General features: G+C 41.6%; 1 protein-coding gene across 3 annotated transcripts in view; it reads left to right on the forward strand.

Annotated features, from left to right (window-relative positions):
- The first annotated feature begins 13,331 nt into the window (after window positions 1-13,331).
- Window positions 13,332-19,032, forward strand: part of lnx1 (ligand of numb-protein X 1) — a 69,607-nt gene continuing 63,906 nt past the window's right edge. For 2 of the 3 annotated variants that reach the window (XM_029750818.1, XM_029750819.1), the window contains exon 1: window positions 13,332-13,627. Coding sequence is in view for 1 of the 3 variants with exons in the window: in XM_029750821.1 (XP_029606681.1) it covers window positions 13,587-13,627 (41 nt within the window). In the remaining 2 variants the exon portion in view is untranslated. The remainder of the gene's footprint in view (window positions 13,628-19,032) is intronic. The other variant, XM_029750821.1, reaches the window with a different exon arrangement.

Consider the following 19,032-nt stretch of genomic DNA (forward strand, 5'->3'; position numbering starts at 1 on the left):
GCTGTTTGTTTTGGTTCTATTTCAGATCATTCTTTTCCCAATAGAAATGAATGGTAAATAATGTATTGTGTCATTTTCGAGTAACTTTTATTGTAAATAAGTATAGAATATGTTTCTAAACACTTCTACATTCATGTGGATGCTACCATGATTATGGATACCCCTGAATGAATTGTGAATAATGATGATTGAGAAAGTTAGAGAGGTATAATATCATATCCCACAAATGCTAACCTCCCCTGTTATTGTAGTGGTGAGAGGTTAGCATGTCTTGGGGGTGTGATATAAAATGCAACCTCCCCTGTTATTGTAGTGGTGAGAGGTTAGCATGTCTTGGGGGTATGATATAAAATCCTATCCTCCCCTGTTATTGTAGTGGTGAGAGGTTAGCATGTCTTGGGGGTGTGATATAAAATGCTAATCTCCCCTGTTATTGTAGTGGTGAGAGGTTAGCATGTCTTGGGGGTGTGATATTTGTGCCACATTATTCACGATTCATTCAGGATTGTCCATAATTCTGGTAGCATCCACATTGAATTTAGAAACATAATCTATGCTTATTTACAATAAAAGTAACTCCAAAATGATGCAATACGTTATTTCCCATTCATTCACCACACACACTCACTTCCGATTTTTGAAGGCAAGGAATATCTTGGATAACTGAGTAGAACTGAATAGAATCTCTGTGAGGCCCACATCATTACAGGAGACCACCACCAGTGTTCCTTTTTGGGTGAGAGCATCTGCTGCCGTTGAACTGGTTTGAATTAAATCTAGTAACTTTGCAGTGTGGGTGATGTATTTATTTGTGGAGTTATTATGTGTGCATGCATGTGTGTGTGTGTTTCTGAGAGAGAGAGAGTGGCATTCTCTCAACCAGCTTCATGAGGAATGCTTTTTCAACCGTCTTAAAGGAGTTCCCACATATGCTGAGCACTTGTTGGCTGCTTTTCCTTGACTCTTCGTTCCAAACCATCTCAATTGGGTTGAGGTCAGGTGATTGTGGAGGCTAGGTCATCTGATGCAGCACTCCATCACCTTCCGTCTTCGTCAAATAGCCCTTACACAGCCTGGAGGTGTGTTTTGGGTCATTGTCCTGTTGAAAAACAAATGATAGTCCCACTAGGTGCAAACCAGATGGGATGGTGTGTTGCTGCAGAACGCTGTGGTACCCATGCTGGTTAAGTGTGCCTTGAATTGTAAATAAATCACAGACAGTGTCACCAGCAAAGCACCCCCACATCAGCACACCTCCTCCTCCATGCTTCACGGTGGGAACCACACATGCGGAGATTATCAATCATCAGTTCACCTACTCTGCATCTCACAAAGATACGTCGGTTGGAACCAGAAATCGCAAATTTGGACTCATCAGACCAAAGGACAGATTTCCACCTACTAATGTCCATTGCTTGTATTTCTTGGCTCAAGCATGTCTCTTCTTATTATTGGTGTCCTTTAGTAGTGTTTTCTTTGCAGCAATTCAGCCATGAAGGCCTGATTCACACAGTCTGATGTTGAGATGTGTCTGTTACTTGAACTCTGTGAAGCATTTATTTGGGCTGCAATCTGAGATGCAATAACTGTAATGAACACATCCTCTGCAGCAGAGGTAACTCTGGGTCTTCCTTTCTTGTGGCGGTCCTTATGCAAGCCAGTTTCATCATAGGCTTGATGTTTTTTGAGACTGCACTTGATGAAAATTTAAAAGTGCTTGAAATTTTCCGTATTGACTGACCTTCATGTCTTAAAGTAACGATGGACTGTCGTTTCTCTTTGCTTATTTGAGCTGTTCATGCCTTAATATGGACTTGGTCTTCTACCAAATGGGGCTATCTTCTGTATAACATCCCTACCTTGTCACAACACAACTGATTGGCTCAAATGCATTAAGAAGGAAAGAAATTCCACAAATGAACTTTTAACAAGGCACACCTGTTAATCGAAATGCATTCCAGGTGACTACATCATGAAGCTGGTTGAGAGAATGCCAAGAGTGCCTTTCTTCATCAATGCTGTCCGTGCTTGGATTGTGCTTTTTTGCTTTCTAGCACTTGTCTGTTTTTACTTGGCAACCACTCAACTCTCAATTTAAACAAAGTACTACTTATAAAGGCTTCATATAGCATACATAAAGGCTTGACAAGCACTACATAAATGCTTCTCAAATCATTCATAAGTGTGTGTCATACTCTATTAATGGTGTATAAAGGGTGACCCTTGAATGAGTAGGTGTGTCCAAACTTTTGACTGGCACTGTATGTGTGTGATATAGAAAAGGTGTGCAAGTGTGAGTGTGCGATATCAGTACACAGGCGTAGAGATTTGGCAGGGGAGATTAAGTGCATTCATCTTCATTTGGTGGCTGCCGTGAGCAGGAGCAGTATTACCTGGTGGAACAGAAACGCTCTGGTTACTGTGAGACCCAGACCACCAGGACAACACTTACTGAGCCTGGGGTTGGGGATGGGACACCTCACTGTGGAGGCACACTCCATCTTCTCTCTCTTTCTTTGTCTCCATCATTCTGTCTCTGTGTTTTCCTCTGTCTTCGTCTCTCTAAACATGTGCATACGCCTTCTCCTCGTCATTGTGACATTTGACACATTTTCTGACAGATAATGCTATCAATCCCATGTGTTTTAAAAAGCTGCTTTTGAAGCTATTCTTTACTGGTTATGCAATGTCTGTTGTCAGGTCTGTGTGTAGCTGCATGGGCCAGACTGAGGAGCAGAACACTGATAGGATTATGGAACAACCCTTTAACATTAGACCAATGGCTTATTGAACACACCATTATTTTCCCACATTCATTTGTCAGAGCAGAGAGAATTAAAATCGACTGCCCTCCTTTTCATGGCTGGGTTGTTTTTTAAACCATGAGCCGTGACATAATCATCAAGAGAGAGGAAAGAAAAGGGCACATGAGAGAGGAAGGGGGCACTTGCAGCTACCTCACCACCGACTGACCTACACTGACAGTCACTGTACTGAAGTAAAAGTATTTTGGCACCCAGATGGTTTTACTGAAGTACTTGGGCACCTGAAGCAGTTTGACTGGGTGACTGGTGTTGATAAGAGCTAGCCAGGGGACGCTGGCAAGGGACCAGGCCAGGGAAAGGAGCTCAGGGTGGGGAAGGACCGACAGACAGAAGTAATGGATGCTCTCCTCTCTGACTCAGGGTATTTGTGTGTGTAAATATATGAAACTGTTTATTTTTTAGTGCCTGTCTGGGCCGGAGTGATGGGGAAAAGCACAGTCCATTACTCTTGTGAATGGAGAGCAAGGGAAACAAGATTAAATGGGAGTGCCGGTGCATTTCAAATGCCACCTTCCATTAGTGATGTAGAACGTGCATGTGAACTTGTGAATGAATGTTTGCAATGCTCACTGAAAAATGTGTTTGAACAATGTTCTAACAAAGTAAAAAACACAACCCAACTCCAAAATACTCATTCTGGTTCTTTCAAGTTTGTGTGAGATAGAACATAGAAGAAAATAAGTAAAGAGAGAGAAAGTGCATTTAAAGCCAGGACATGAGAAAAGATTGGAGGGTGTAAAACCAAATGGACAGGAACAAGGGAATACTGAGATAAGTTGTTCCTATTTTCTGCGTCCGTGCGTCAGTTGGCTGCACAGCACAGAGAGAGAGAGCGGGAGAGAGGGAAATTGGAACACACTAAACAAACAATAACACAAAGAGTTATCTATCCAAAATGGAGATGTATGGATAAACCAACTCCAATCTTTTTGGCTCTATAACAAAGAACAAAGAGCAAAAACATATACATGATCAAATACAAATCTTAGAATCAACTATTAAAAACTACCAGCACCCACTGGATTCTCCGATTACATTGAATGAACTACAGGACAAAATACAAACCTTCCAACCCAAAAAGGCCTGTGGTGTTAATGGTATCCTAAATGAAATTATAAATTATACAGACCACAAATTCCAATTGGCTATACTTAAACTCTTTAACATCATCCTCAGCTCTGGCATCTTCCACACTATTTGGAACCAAGGACTGATCACCCAAATCCACAAAAGTGAAGACAAATTTGGCCACGATACCTCCTGTGGGATATGCATCAACAGCAACCTTAGGAAAAACCTCTGCATTATCATTTACAGCAGACTCGTACATTCCTCAGTGAAAACAATGTACTGAGCAAATGTTAAATAGGCTTTTTAACAAATTACTGTACAACAGACCATGTATTCACCCTGCACGCCCTAATCGACAAACAAACCAACCAAAACAAAAGCAGTCTTCTCATGCTTTGTTGATTTGTAAGTAAGCATTTCACAGTAACCTGTTGTATTCGGCGCATATGACAAATACAATTATAATTTCATTTGATATAAAAAAGCCTTTGACTCAATTTGGAATGAGGGTCTACTATACAAATTGATGGAAAGCAGTGTTGGGGGAAAAACACAAATACAAATTCCATCTAGACACCATTGCTCTAAAGCACACAAAAAAATTATACATACCTCGGCCTAAACATCAGCGCCACAGGTAACTTCCACAAAGCTGTGAACGATCTAAGAGACAAGGCAAGAAAGGCCTTCTACACGATCAAAAGGAACATACAATTCTACATATCAATTAGGATATGGCTAAAAATACTTGAATCAGTTATAGAACCCATTGCCCTTTATGGTTGTGAGGTCTGGGGTCCGCTCACCAACCAATAATTCACAAAATGGGCCAAACACCAAATTGAGACTCCGCAAAAATATCCTCTGTGTACAACGTAAAACACCAAATAATGCATGCAGAGCAGATTTCGACTGATACAAGCTAATTATCAAAATCCAGAAAAGAGCCGTTTAATTCTACAACCACCTAAAAGGAAGATATTCCCAACCTTCCATAACAAAGCCATCACCTACAGAGAGATGAACCTAGTCCCCTAAGCAAGCTTGTCCCGGGGCTCTGTTCACAAACACAAATAGACCCCACAGAGCCGCAGCCAATTAGATCCAACCAAATCATGAGAAAACAAAATATAATTACGTGACACATTGGAAAGAATTAACAAAAGAACAGAGCAAACAAAACCCAGCAAAAAAAGTAATGTCCTGTCAACTGCGTTTATTTTCAGCAAAGTTAACATGTGTAAATATTTGAATGAACATAAGATTCAACAACTGAAAAATAAACTGAACAAGTTCCACAGACATGTGACTAACGGAAATTGAATAATGTGTCCCTGAACAAAGGAGGGCAAAATCGAAAGTAACAGTCAGTATCTGGTGTGGCCACCAGCTGCATTAAGTGCTGCAGTGCATCTCCTCCTCATGGACTGCACCAGATTTGCCAGTTCTTGCTGTGAGATGTTACCCCACTCTTCCACCAAGGCACCTGCAAGTTCCCGGACATTTCTGGGAATGGCCCTAGCCCTCATCAGTATGGCTGATGGCATTGTGTGACGGAGAAGTCCGTCACTGGCCGCGGGCAGCGTTTGGTACACTAACACACACACTTTCATCACACCTCCCTGCTCCGTTATCAGCTACGTTAACAATGTGGGTCGACACACAAGTTAACTTCCCTATCTTAGTACATACATTTCACCCTTTATTCTTACCTTCTGTCAGTAACAGTTTATGGTATAAAGAATATACAGACAAGCGTTCGTGTTTAATTTAAGCAACGTTTATTTTACTTATCAATGTTATGGATGAGCGCGTTGTTTGTTTGGTTCTTTTCCTCTCTCTCCATCTTTGTAGCTTCCGGGTATGCTGGGATAAGGACCAGAGCTACAGTAATCGGGCTGGCTTTGTAGTGCCTGTCCCAAATGGCTTGTTCATGTGAATGGGCATATTGGAAGACTCCATGTCAGTAGGGATGGGATTTTATATATGTGTTATTAAATTGGTATATTATATCATGAGAAACGTGTTGCAATGTATATAATTAATTATGTTTAGCTGAGTGGAAAATGTAGGCTATGATGAAGGTAGTTGCTTAATTAATTAGTGCTGGGTAAGTTCTGATGGGAGGGGCTTCCCCTACAAAAAGAGCCTCTCTTTCAGTTCAAGGGGGGTACCATTTTGGATTGAGCTGTTGATGGGACAGCATTGTTTTTAAGATGTCCCCATAATGTATACTTTGGATGGCAGTACTGTTGTTTTTCTTCCAGATTCACTATGTAAATAATCACCCTTGCATAGAAGTACTCTTTCGGCTTTGCCATCTTTTCATTTGATTGAGGTTAGGTTTTTCAGTCTAGCCTTCTGGCCTACATTACGTGACACATTGTCATGCTGGAGGGTCATGTCAGGATGAGCCTGCAGGAAGGGTACCACATGAGGGAGGAGGATGTCTTCCTGTAACGCACAGCGTTGAGATTGCCTGCAATGACAACAAGCTCAGTCCGATGATGTCACACCGCCCCAGACCATGACGGATCCTCCACCTCCAAATTGATCCCGCTCCAGAGTACAGGCCTCGGTGTAACGCTCATTCCTTCAACGATAAACGCGAATCCAACCATCACCCCTGGTGAGACAAAACCGCGACTCGTCAGTGAAGAGCACTTTTTGCCAGTCCTGTCTGGTCCAGCGACGGTGGGTTTGTCCCATAGGCAACGTTGTTGCTGGTGATGTCTGGTGAGGGCCTGCCTTACCACAGGCCTACAAGTCCTCAGTCCAGCCTCTCTCAGGCTACTGCGGACAGTCTGAGCACTGATGGAGGGATTGTGCGTTCCTGGTGGAAATCTGGCAGTTGTTGTTGCCATCCTGTACTTGTCCCTCAAGTGTGATGTTCGGATGTACCGATCCTGTGCAGGTGTTGTTACACGTGGTCTGCCACTGCGAGGACGATCAGCTGTCCGTCCTGTCTCCCTGTAGCGCTGTCTTAGGCGTCTCACAGTACGGACATAGCAATTTATTGCCCTGGCCACATCTGCAGTCCTCATGCCTCCTTGCAGCATGCCTAAGGCACGTTCACGCAGATGAACAGGGACCCTGGGCATCTTTCTTTTGGTGTTTTTCAGAGTCAGTAGAAAGGCCTCGTTAGTGTCCTAAGTTTTCATAACTGTGACCTTAATTGCCTATCGTCTGTAAGCTGTTAGTGTCTTAACCACCGTTCCACAGGTGCATGTTCATTAATTGTTTATGGTTCATTGAACAAGCATGGTAAACAGTGTTTAAACCCTTTACAATGAAGATCTGTGAAGTTATTTGGATTTTTACTAATTATCTTTGAAAGACAGGGTCCTGAAAAAGGGACATTTCTTTTTTTTGCTGAGTTTCTAATGCTATTTGGCCCTAAACAGTGAGTACACAGTGGCAGAATACCTGAACACTGTGACTGACCCAAAATGAAGGAAAGCTTGACTATGTACAGAAGCTTTGACTATGTACCGTAACTGCATGCACACTAATCAGTAACCTAAATTTGACATACACCAATACCCAAAACTCAGACTGAAATACACTTCAAAGCACATGCTAATGGTTGTGGTGTCATACATCAGGTCATACAAGGGGTCTTCATGCTTCTCTAATTGAGAATCCCCCCCACCCCTCTCTCTCTCTTCTTTAAATTATCACATTAGTTCTGCAAGACTGAGGTGCGTGGCGTCTACACGGGGATAGAGAGGGACCTCGTTCTTCTTGGTGACCTTCCTCCCGCAGTCTTCCTCTTCAATATTCATGCTAAGGGGAGCATTTGCATTGTTACCATGAACAATGGATGACGTATGGAGGGAAGAGAGAGCCGCTTGACCTTTCCTAGCCACTAGAGAGAGGGGCAACAAGGATAGAGAGAGAGAGAGCTTAGATGAGAGAGAGGGGGATTAGAAGAGAGATTTTCTGCATTTGTTTGATTTAGTGTTTACCTTTCATGTCTAGTTTTATAATAATGTTATAATCATTTCTGCCATGCAATCTAAATGTAATTAAATACAGATGGCAAGAGAACATGAGAAAGGCAGGGGAAAGGGAGACAGAGACGAGGGAGAGCGGACAAAGTTTAATTGAAAGAACGGGAGAAAGAGAGTGTCGTAGAGATACTGACAGAGAAGAAAGTAAAAGAGATAGAGTCCTAGAGAGAGGGATATTGGTTTCTCCTAGATCCTAGTGTTTATGTACTATCCTACAGGGCAACAAAAAAATGAAGCAGAGGAGAATTTTCACTCCCTTTAATAGATCTGTCGGGAGTTTAGCTGCACTACTCCCGGAGTTACAGACAGTGTGAAACAGACCGGTTCGTCTCACAGTGGTATAGCTCCCTATCGCATAACCCAAATACTTCCCTGAATAAGATACATTTCCATGCCCATTCTGAACCGTCCCTGGGCAGTCGGCATGGACACAGATAGTGATGCTCTGTTCTTCTTACAGTGTAATTGTTCCTAAGCCATAGAGAGGGGGAATGGAGAGGGTTGGAGAGAGAGTGTTTGTTAGAGCTAGAGAACGACAGGGAGAGAGCAGAGGGGAGGTTCCTATCTGGATCCCAGCAGGTGTGTTGATAGGGGTGACAGTCGGTCAGTGAGAGGGGGGACCCTGTCAGACAGTAGTAACTGTATCACTAGTGAAGTCTAATTTCACACCAACAGATGAAGACACAGCAAGGGATCAGAGGAGCATTTGCAGTGACAGTCGCCACAGCTACACCTGTTATGACAAATACTGAACAGAATATTTAATATATTGCACATTCTTAGGGGCTGCAAATGTACAACCAACCCCAGTAGGGACCTAATACCTTAATCGCTGTTGTATGTTGCCAAGCCTGCAAACACATTATGACTGAGCATCCCTGGCCCTGTATAGGAATGGAGAGGACGGATGGACAGAGTGATAGATGACAGCAGTAAATGTCACTCAGCAAAACAGAGCTGTTAGTTCATCAACACTCACTCACAAAGACCCTCGTCATCCCTATTGGTTGGCAGATGGGCTCAAAACCCCAGAGACGCGTTGTGACAAAATACCCTGATGTAGACTCCTAATCACAGACTGACGAGAGGGAGAGAGAGAAAAAGAGAGAGAGAGAGAGAGAGAGAGAGAGAGAGAGAGAGAGAAGGGGGGGCAGGTTGTGGGGGGCGTGAGAGAGAAAAAGAGATGGAAAGAGAGGATGAGAATGCAAGAGAGTTGGGTCCCAATTTAAACAAAGCACGACTTATAAAGGCTTTATATAGTGTACATAAAGGCTTCATAAACATTACATTAATGCTCACATATCATCTAGAAGCATTTGCTATACTCTATAATTGGTGTATAAACATGCGATATGTTATATTTGGCCATTCACCCTACTGTGGTAATTGTTATGTCACCCTTTATACACCATTAATAGAGTATGACACACACTGATGAATGATTTGTGAAGCCTTTATGTATGCTATATGAAGCCTTTATAAGCAGTACTTTGTTTAAAGTGAGAGTTGAGTGGTTGCCAAGTAAAAACAGACAAGTGGTTGAAAGCAAAAGTTGCACAATCCAAGCACAGACAGCATTGATGAAGAGAGGCAATCTACCCCCCCCCCCCCAGCTTTAATATTGTAGCTTCCATCAATGTAATTGTCTGCATCATTTCATATCCACCACATATTTTTTTGTAAATATATTTACACAGTACCAGTCAAAGGTTTGGAAACACCTACTCATTCAAGGGTTTTTCTTTATTGTTACTATTTTCTACGTTGTAGAATAATAGTGAAGACATCAAAACTATAAAAAAACACATATGGAATTATGCAGTAACCAAAAAAGTGTTAAACAAATCAAAATATATTTTATATTTGAGATTCTTCAAAGTAGCCACCCTTTGCCTTGATGACAGCTTTGCACACTCTTGGTATTCTCTGAAACAGCTTCATGAGGTAGTCACCTGGAATGCATTTCAATTAACAGTTAATTTGTGGAATTTATTTCCTTCTTAATGTGTTTGAGCCAATCAGTTGTGTTGTGACAAGGTAGGGTTGGTATACAGAAGAAAACCCTATTTGGTAAAAGACCAAGTCCATATAATGGCAAGAACAGCTCAAATAAGCAAAGAGAAATGACAGTCCATCATTACTTTAAGACCTTATGGTCAGTCAATCAGGAACATTTCAAGAACTTTGAAAGTTTCTTCAAATGCAGTTTCAAAAACCATCAAGCGCTATGATGAAACTTCTTGGTGAAGAGATGCTTTGGGGAGGTTAGAGGTTAGTGGTTAGTGGCTAATTGTGTCAATAGGAAGCTAAGGATGATTACTTTAGGTAGCCACATAGTCTTGCAACAAGTGCTGTGAGTTATTTAAACCCTTTCCTGCAGTAAAATGGCCAAATCGCCCTCTAGTGGCCTCATGGGTGGAATGTTATTCATATTTTTTATAACTAATAAACTTTGTATTTCATGCAGAAGATCCAGTGTTTCTATGTCAAACGGTGTGGTTATATTTCAGTCTTCTGTGATGCATATAAAGTGTAATATTGGGCTGCAAACTCAAAATGGAATACATTTCAACTCTTTATCTGACATTGTACGGGTGCCTTCTTTTTTTCAAACACATAACCATGTGTGTGAGGTGTATACTTTTGTTTCAAAGAAGATTTGTTTAAGACTACCAAGAAACACTCTGTGTGACTCTGATTTAGCCCACTGAATTAAAAGGTTTTAATGATCTCTGAAAGTCAGGTCTTTGTTTTAACTCCTCCCAGGGGAGCAATTGGCTCCTGTTGACAACAAGAGGAAGGAGTCTGCTCTATTGGCCCTACACCACCTTTTCCACCGCAGCATCCAATCTCCCATCCAAGTGCTACTGACCAGGCCCCCAAAAAATGCTTTGCTTCAGGGTAAAGCCAGCAGAAGGATGCAGGGAGATATAGCAGAGAAATTATCATATTGAAACACATGCACAGATGGCAGCTCATTTAAACACAGAGACACTTACACAATCAAATGTGATGTATAGATGCCATTCTCAAATTCCCGTGAATTGGTTTTGGTCATTAAACTCCACTCAATGGCTGGATCTGTTATGTAAGGGACCTGGAAATCTGCATAAACACTTAGAAATTATTTGATGCGTTAAACAGATGCACTTGTGGAGTTTCTGCTGTGATTTTGCCAGGCGACAAGATTACTGTGAGGTTGCACAAAGGGTCACTATGGTTGCGAGCCACAGTGTCTATTTTGATGTTGCCTGCGTGTGTGTGTGTGTGTGTGTGTGGGCGGGCGTGCGTGCGTGCGTGTGTGTGTGTTCTTGAATACGGTCAGCTCTGAAGATTTCCTTTGTTTTGGTCTGTTTTGATGGGGATTTATGCGGGATTTAGAGGTTGCCGTAAATAAAATTGGGTTTCTGTACCATTTCTGTCCTACTTATTTGGCACCATATTACTTACTGGTGCTTTGTGGCACGATAACCCTACAGTACACGCCACAGGTGTGGACTCGAGTCACATGACTTGGACTCGAGTCAGACTCGAGTCACAAATAGGATGACTTGCAACTCGACTTTGACTTTAACACCAATGACTCGTGACTTGACTTGGACTTGAGCCTTATGACTTGACCTGACTTGATACCCTCCCCAAGCTCAAATATTAAAAATGATCCTATTAAAAAAAGTGTGCAGCGCATCAACTCTTCATTTAACGGATTACAGTTTGAATCGGACAGCAGCCAATCAAATTGTGCCAGCTGAGAAAAAGTTGCGCGTGGCAGTGCAGAGGAACGTCGGCGGGGGAATTCAGATGGAGCCCTTGGAAAGATGATACCCAAAATTATTATTTACGGATATAAAGACGACGCTGAATCAGCAAAAAAAAAAGTTTATTTGGAAAGTAATAAATGTATAGATATTTTTAAAAGCATTCATGATTTGCGTAAATGTAATATACTATTTATTACTCTTGTTAAAAATATGAAATGGTATTACATTTGGGGAAGAGCACATTATGACTTTAGGACTCGAAACTCAAAGTTTAGGACTTGAGACTTGACTTGATACTTGATTGCTAAGACTTAAGACTTACTTGTGACTTGTAAAACAATGACTTGGTCCCACCTCTGCTACACACACACACACACACACACACACACACACACACACACACACACACACACACACACACACACACAAGCACAGATAGATGTACACATGTCGTTTTTTTAAGCACAAACATGCCTTATTTTATTTAATCACACACCCACGTCCATTAACTTAAGGGACTCCAGAACGGGGAAGCTGCCAAAAAATACTGAATGCAAATTGTGTGACTGAAGGATAAACTTTTGCCTGTCCAATGCCAGCCCTATTCCAAATGCTGTAATAAAAGAAAACATTGACTAGCTAGAACATACGATAGAAGAGAGTGGGGTTTTAATTATGCCAGGGCTAGCAGCTGAAGAGCCTTCAGCAATCTCAGTCAATTATCATATGTGTCACACTCTGACTCACGATTAAATACATCGTTAAGTCTCAAGTCTCTGTCTGTCTGTCTCACTGAAACACCTGCAGGTGGCTCATGTTCTGGGTTTACAGAGAAAACCGTGATGTAGGCCATACACGAAAACCACACCAGAAACTTAGGATAGCACTTGTTTTTTACACTTTGACACACATAGACAGGTCATTTTGTGGGTTGAAAAAAAAGGAACTATTGTCAGAAAGCAGGAAAACCACAACAAAAACACAGGAAGCTGTCCAACCCCCTGGTGGAATATCTGTATTCATCTGCATTGCACACACACCTCAACACACACTGAGGTATTGTTGCCTAAGCCTTAGCCGTATGCAGTCTGTCTCTGGTTAGCATAGCTGCCATTGTGTTATTTGCTTCAGATTACGAGGTGATGATTTGCCTTGTTCAGGAACATGCTAGAACAGTGCCTCTGTAGTACAGTAGCGGCCATGTGACTCCGAGAACAGGATTTTGTTATGTTTGGTCTAGTGTGTGTTATTTCATGTTGTGTGTAGGTGGTATGCAGCCCTGTCCGAGCCTGCCCAGCACAGATTTAAGAGCTGGAATTAATCTGTAATATCCCTCATTATCTGACAATAAACAAAAGATTTCTCGTCTTGGTTGTGAGTTGCTTAGTTTTATTTCCCCCCTTGCTCCCCCACCCTCCTCTCTCCCCCCCCCCCCCCCCCCCCAGCCTCTCACATCCTCCCTCCCTTCCTCCCAGAGCAGGTTTGGCCACTTCTCTGTTTACCTCTGTTCTGGCCCTGCCCGTCTCTGCCACTTCCTGGTCACCTGGATCAGTTTCCTGACGTGAGCAGCAGGCTCTGGGTCGTCACAGCACACCCAGAACTCTCTGACTCTGTTCTGTCCTGTTCTCTTTCCCAGAATTCTCACAGGACGGGCAGCCGGCTAACATTTCCGGCTAAACTCCACCAGCCAATCAACAGACGCTGTGACCGGCACAAAGTCCTTTGTCAGTTCACCTACCTACTCTCTTTCTCCCTCCTTCCCCCTCTCCCTCTGTAGCTCTCTGACAGGTCTAGAGTTACACCCTATTTCCTAAGTATTACCTGTCCAGGTGAAGCTGCTTTGCCTGAAGTGAACATCGCTCTGTGAGTCCTGCAAGCTCTTGTCCCTGTAGTCGGAACTGTACAGACTGTACTGGATGTTGTATCACTATTACTTGCTAAAGTTTGACTTGCTACAGTAAGTAGGAGTAGTCTACTTGACAGTTTGTCTATTGTCTCATACGTCTGTCTGTGTACTTTTAAGAGATTCATCTGAATGCTGCTTGCGTTGCGAGTTTGTGTCTGCGTGAGTGGACGTCAGACATGCTCTCTCCCTATGTTTTGCCTGTGTCTGTAAAGTAACTTATCCATTCTATCTGTGATCAGTGACCTGAATGTCTGAGTGAGAGTAACTATGTGCTGATCCAGACAGACTCTGAGCCGTTAGAGCCGCTCCAAAGAGCTCAATGGCTGCCTGCTCCTCTGCTCTGCCCTGAGCTCTGTTGTCCAAGACTGGGCAGTCAGATTTAGAGGTCTGGCTCAGAGAGAGAGAGAGAGGGAGAGAGAGACTCAGCACCAGATCTGTGGAGATTTCTAATAGACACTCAGATCATAGAGATAGAGAGGATAGACAGCACTTTGATGGACAGGGTGTAGATGTTTTATATTTGTATTTGATATATTTCTATATCTGGGAAGCGTCTTTGCTCGTATCTAAGTTCTTTGTTTACGGGTGCTTCTAAAAGTAGTGGTACATGTAGTAGGCTAGAGTTCCTTAGATCTCGACCACCTGGCTAGATAACGATGAACTGACTACTTATGAAGACTTTATTTCCAAAATGTTATATCAGACAGTTTTTCACATTTTTCATAAGAAAATGATTGCTTATGGGTGTTTAAAATATTGCTGTTTAATTAACAGATTTCAGATGTGTATGAAAATGCGTTTTATTTTGCAAAACACATATCCATTGTTTAGCTGCAATGGAAAGTTGTTATCTTGTATATTTGACTGAGATATGTGGTTGTCTCACCTAGATATCTTAAGATAAATGCAGTTACTAGAAGTCGCTCTGGAAAAAGAGAATCTGCTAAATGACTAAAATGTGAAATGTAAATGTTTTACATACAGATCTCATACTGTATTGAATTATTTTTGTGAATAATTTTTTTTAAATATTGATGTCACAAATGTATCATTTGTACATTTCTTTATCAAAAATGTAGTTCTTTGTTACATTTGACTATGTAAACCCTAGCTGTACTACTTATTTCTCTGGGAGTTAGGCGGATACAGTATGTAGCATTTTGCAAAAAAACATGATTATTTGTCTCTCTGAAATGAAACCATCAAGTGATAGATTTTAAACAAATGCATGTCTGTAATTGAAAAACCCAATGCCATGATTAGATAGTGAAAAAACAAACCAATCTCTTTCATAATTTCTTTAAACAATAAAAGCTAATTTACCAACATTTCTGAAAATGTATATATATCGTTTTGGAATGAAATCTTATGTACACATATTTAATATTATGTTGCATAGGCTAACCTACATCCTTCATGGACCAAATGTAGGTCTCATCCTATCCATTACAAGTGTCAAGTACTTTGCCTGCGTTGTGTACATACACTCGATATTTGTGTGCATACACTTCATATGTGCACACACTTCAAACCAAACCATTTGTATAGTATGGGTGTGTGTGTGTACATGTGTTCATTGTATCTTGCGCTCAGTGCGAATATATTTGATCTCATTCTGTATATTATCTTATTCCCATTTTCTCTGTGCAGTCGTTATGAGTAGCCTACAGTCCCCTTCTGTGTCCCTTAACCTCAACATGTCATGATTATCTGCAGTGTGACACATTAATTATTCATTTGGTTCTTATTATTCATCAGCTTTATAATCACCAGGGGCCTCATTTATAAATGCTGCATAAGCAGAAATATACCCCAAAACATGAGTGGTGCCAGTTACTTGGCGTGAGAATGTCCTCCACGCAAACTTTAGACCATAGGTAAGCACATTTTTGTAGTTGTTGAAGTAACGTATTGCAAACAGGCAAGTAAGTATCTAGTGCAAGTGGGGGATATGATGATAAGCGTATAAAAAAAGATTAATAATAATAATAAAAACATTGTCCTTAGTGAGAAAAGCAAAAATCGATGTGTTTTATTTTTGAAATCTAAAATAACTATACATAGGAATCTATTTCCTATTTATTTTGGTTTCATAACCATTGCAGAATAATTCCTCACCTTTTCTGGCCGTGATGCGTTCAGATTCCCGAAGTAGAAATACAACAAATTACCATGCGCATGTCTCATTTAATTCAGCTTACTAGCCTAGTAAATAGATAGGTTATGTATTTCAAGTTTTGCTGTATGCAATCCCATAGGCAGTGCGGTTTATAATACACAGTTGAATTTAACAGGTGAACAGACAGTTGACATTTTACATTGACGTAGTTCTATGTAGGCTATGCTACCACTGTAGCCTAAGTATAAAATCAAATCAAGATCTATTTATACAGCACATTTCAGATATGGAATGCAACACAATGTGCTTTACAGGAAAAAGAAAAGAAAAATGAAAATATTTACTACAGAACAAACATAAGAGGATAAATAACAAAAGAATAACAATAAAAACTGAACGACTAAAAAGCACCCTAAGGAAAATCAAAGCTAAAAAGGTGTGTTTTAAGATATCTTTGAAAAATGTCCTCAGTTTCAGCCCCCCTCAGGTTCTCTGGCAGGCTATTCCAGAGGCTGGGGACATAGTAACAAAAGGCTGACCATGCCTCTTGGTCCTAGGCTTTGGGATAGTTAAAAGGCCAGTGCCAGAGCACCTGAGGGACCTACTGGGTACATGACTTAAAATCATGTCTGGCATGTATTGGGGTAAACAATCGTGGATTGATTTAAAAAACAATAGAATAATCTTAAAATTAATTCTAAATTAATTCTAAAACTCACAGTGCAGATAACTTAAATCCGGTGTAATGTGTGGTCTCTGTCTAGTCTTGGTCATTACCCTTGCTGCAGTATTTTGTATGTTTTGCAGTTGACCAATGGCATTCTTGGGTAGACCAGACAGGAGAGCATTACAGAAGTCAAGCCTGCTTGTTATAAAAGCATGGATGAGTCTCTCTGTACTAGCTTGAGAGAGAAACGGCCACACCTTGGCAATGTTCCTCAGGCGACAAAAGCTATTTTGGTCACATTCCTAATGTGTGACCTGAAATTGAGTTCAGAATCTAAAATAATACCCAGGTTTTTTACTTGGTGTTTTATCTTTATTGCCAGTGTATTAAAATGTTCGGCCAGATTCTCTCTCTTTGCTTTGGTTCCAACAATAACAATCCTTGGATATCCTGCAACAATTGGCTGTTAAAAACAATTGTATTCATGGAAATTCACTACAAAGCTTTTTAGCTGGAGGAAGTTGTGAACCATCCAAGTTTTTAAATCACTAATACAGTCTAATAATGTATCCGTGGAGCTAAAATCCTCTGGTGACACAGAAATGTAAAGTTGTGTATCGTCTGCATAGCAGGGGTAGCATAAATACCCAAGGGGTAGCATAAATAAATTGAACAGTACTGGCCCCTAAATAGAACCTTGTGGAATGCCATGTGATATGTATTTCTATGAGCTATGTTTACCAAGGGTGACAAAAAACTCTCAACCAGTCAAATAGGTCCTAAACCTATTTAGAACAGGACCGGAGAGGCCAACCCTAGTACTGTAATTCAGAATTTGCGGGCAGTCCAGCATGTTCAGGTTCGGGAAAAGTCAAACGTTCTGCGCTGACTGCTCCAAAACAATTTGCTGTTATTTTTTCTTTTAGAAACTGTCACAGTCCTTTGCCAAATACAGCATAAGTTACTGCAAAAGATTAAAACATTCCGCCAACACCTCCAAAAAACATTTGATAAAATTTGTCATTGCTCTTTCTTTTAGAAACTACCATGGCCTAATTACATTAAATTAATTCCAGGTCTGATTGATAACGGGAAACATGTGTACGTATGGCATGCGCCAAGTTTATGGGTGAAATTTACGCAACGGTTATAAATCCGCTCCCGGGTTCCTGCTCTAAGCAGGCGTGTTTTGAGGAGAAACATGGATCTGTGGAATGTTTTACCTCTGAACAGCTGTGTCTGCCCCTCCCTCTCAGACAACACACTGAGCCTGCAGGCCTGTTGTGTGGACCTGCATGGGCTAGGGATAACATACCATACCTCACCTATGTGCACCGGTAACTCCTTGGAGAACCAGGCGTACGTTAGTTGAAAAGGCAAACCGTAAATGGAACCTTCATTGTGATCACCGTAGCATCCATATTGTGTTTCACATGACATACACAATGTCAAATTATACTCTGACCCCCGCGTGTGCTCGATGTGCCTACTGTTTGTTTCAGGGTGGGTGTGGGACAGGATGTGTTTGTGATGGAACTTTAATTTGGGTGCTTTTGAAAGGTTTGGATTTGTCAGGTCAATCCGGGGTCTTCGTCAGATTACTGTACTGCCTTTTGTTGGGCTACCTAGTAGGATGTACATAAGCTACATTCGTTTGCATTATTATAGGAGCATGGGACACGTACAGAGCTACACACTAGTATACGGCAGACATTCAAATGCTGACACAAACACACTTACCTTGTTCAAAGAGTTGTTTTTCAACCAGGGCCGTAAGGGAATGAGCTGAGTCGGCATTGGGTTGGATGATTATTAGCTAATCAACTCACACTGTGTCACAGGATCATTGGACAAACACAGTAACCAACATGTCTATGAGAGAGTATCTGTGCACTGTATGAATGTCTGTGTAATGTGCATTGTGTGTGAGCCGTTCTTATCCATGAGCCATTAAATGGGGATTTTGTCTCCTATGAGCGGTTCTGGCCTCTGTCTACATTTACTGGTTTTTCCTTACAACTGAAAAAATAGTCAAATATCACACAGCATGACCAAAAGTATGTGGATGCCTGCTTGTCGAGCGTCTCTTTCCAAAATCATGGGCGTTCGGCATTCCAATTCCATTCCATCCCAAAGGTGTTCAATGGGGTTGAGGTCAGGAATCTGTGCAGATCAGTCAAGTTCTTCCACACCGATCTCGACAAATCATTTCAGTATGGACCTCGCTTTGTGCACGGGGCACTGTCATGCTGAAACAGGAAAGGGCATTTCCCAAACGGATGCCACAAAGTTGGAAGCACAGAATCATCTAGAATGTCACTGTATGCTGTAGCGTTAAGGTTTCCCTTCACTGGAACTAAGGGGCCTAGCCCAAACCATAAAAAAACAGCCCAGAACATTATTCCTCCTCCACCAAACTTTACAGTTGGCACTATGCATTGGGGCAGTTAGCATTTTCCTGGGATCCGCCAAACCCAGATTTGTCTGCCAGATGGTGAAGCGTGATTCATCACTCCAGAGAACGCGTTTCCACTGCTCCAGAGTCCAATGTTGGCGAGCTTTACACCACTCCAACCAATGCTTGCCATTTTGCATGGTGATCTTAGGCTTGTGTGTGGCTGCTCGGCCATGGCAACCCATTTCATGAAGCTCCCGACCAACCGTTCCTGT

This window comes from Salmo trutta, chromosome 4 (genome assembly GCF_901001165.1).
Source record: "Salmo trutta chromosome 4, fSalTru1.1, whole genome shotgun sequence".
In the NCBI taxonomy this organism is placed as follows: Eukaryota; Metazoa; Chordata; class Actinopteri; order Salmoniformes; family Salmonidae; genus Salmo; species Salmo trutta.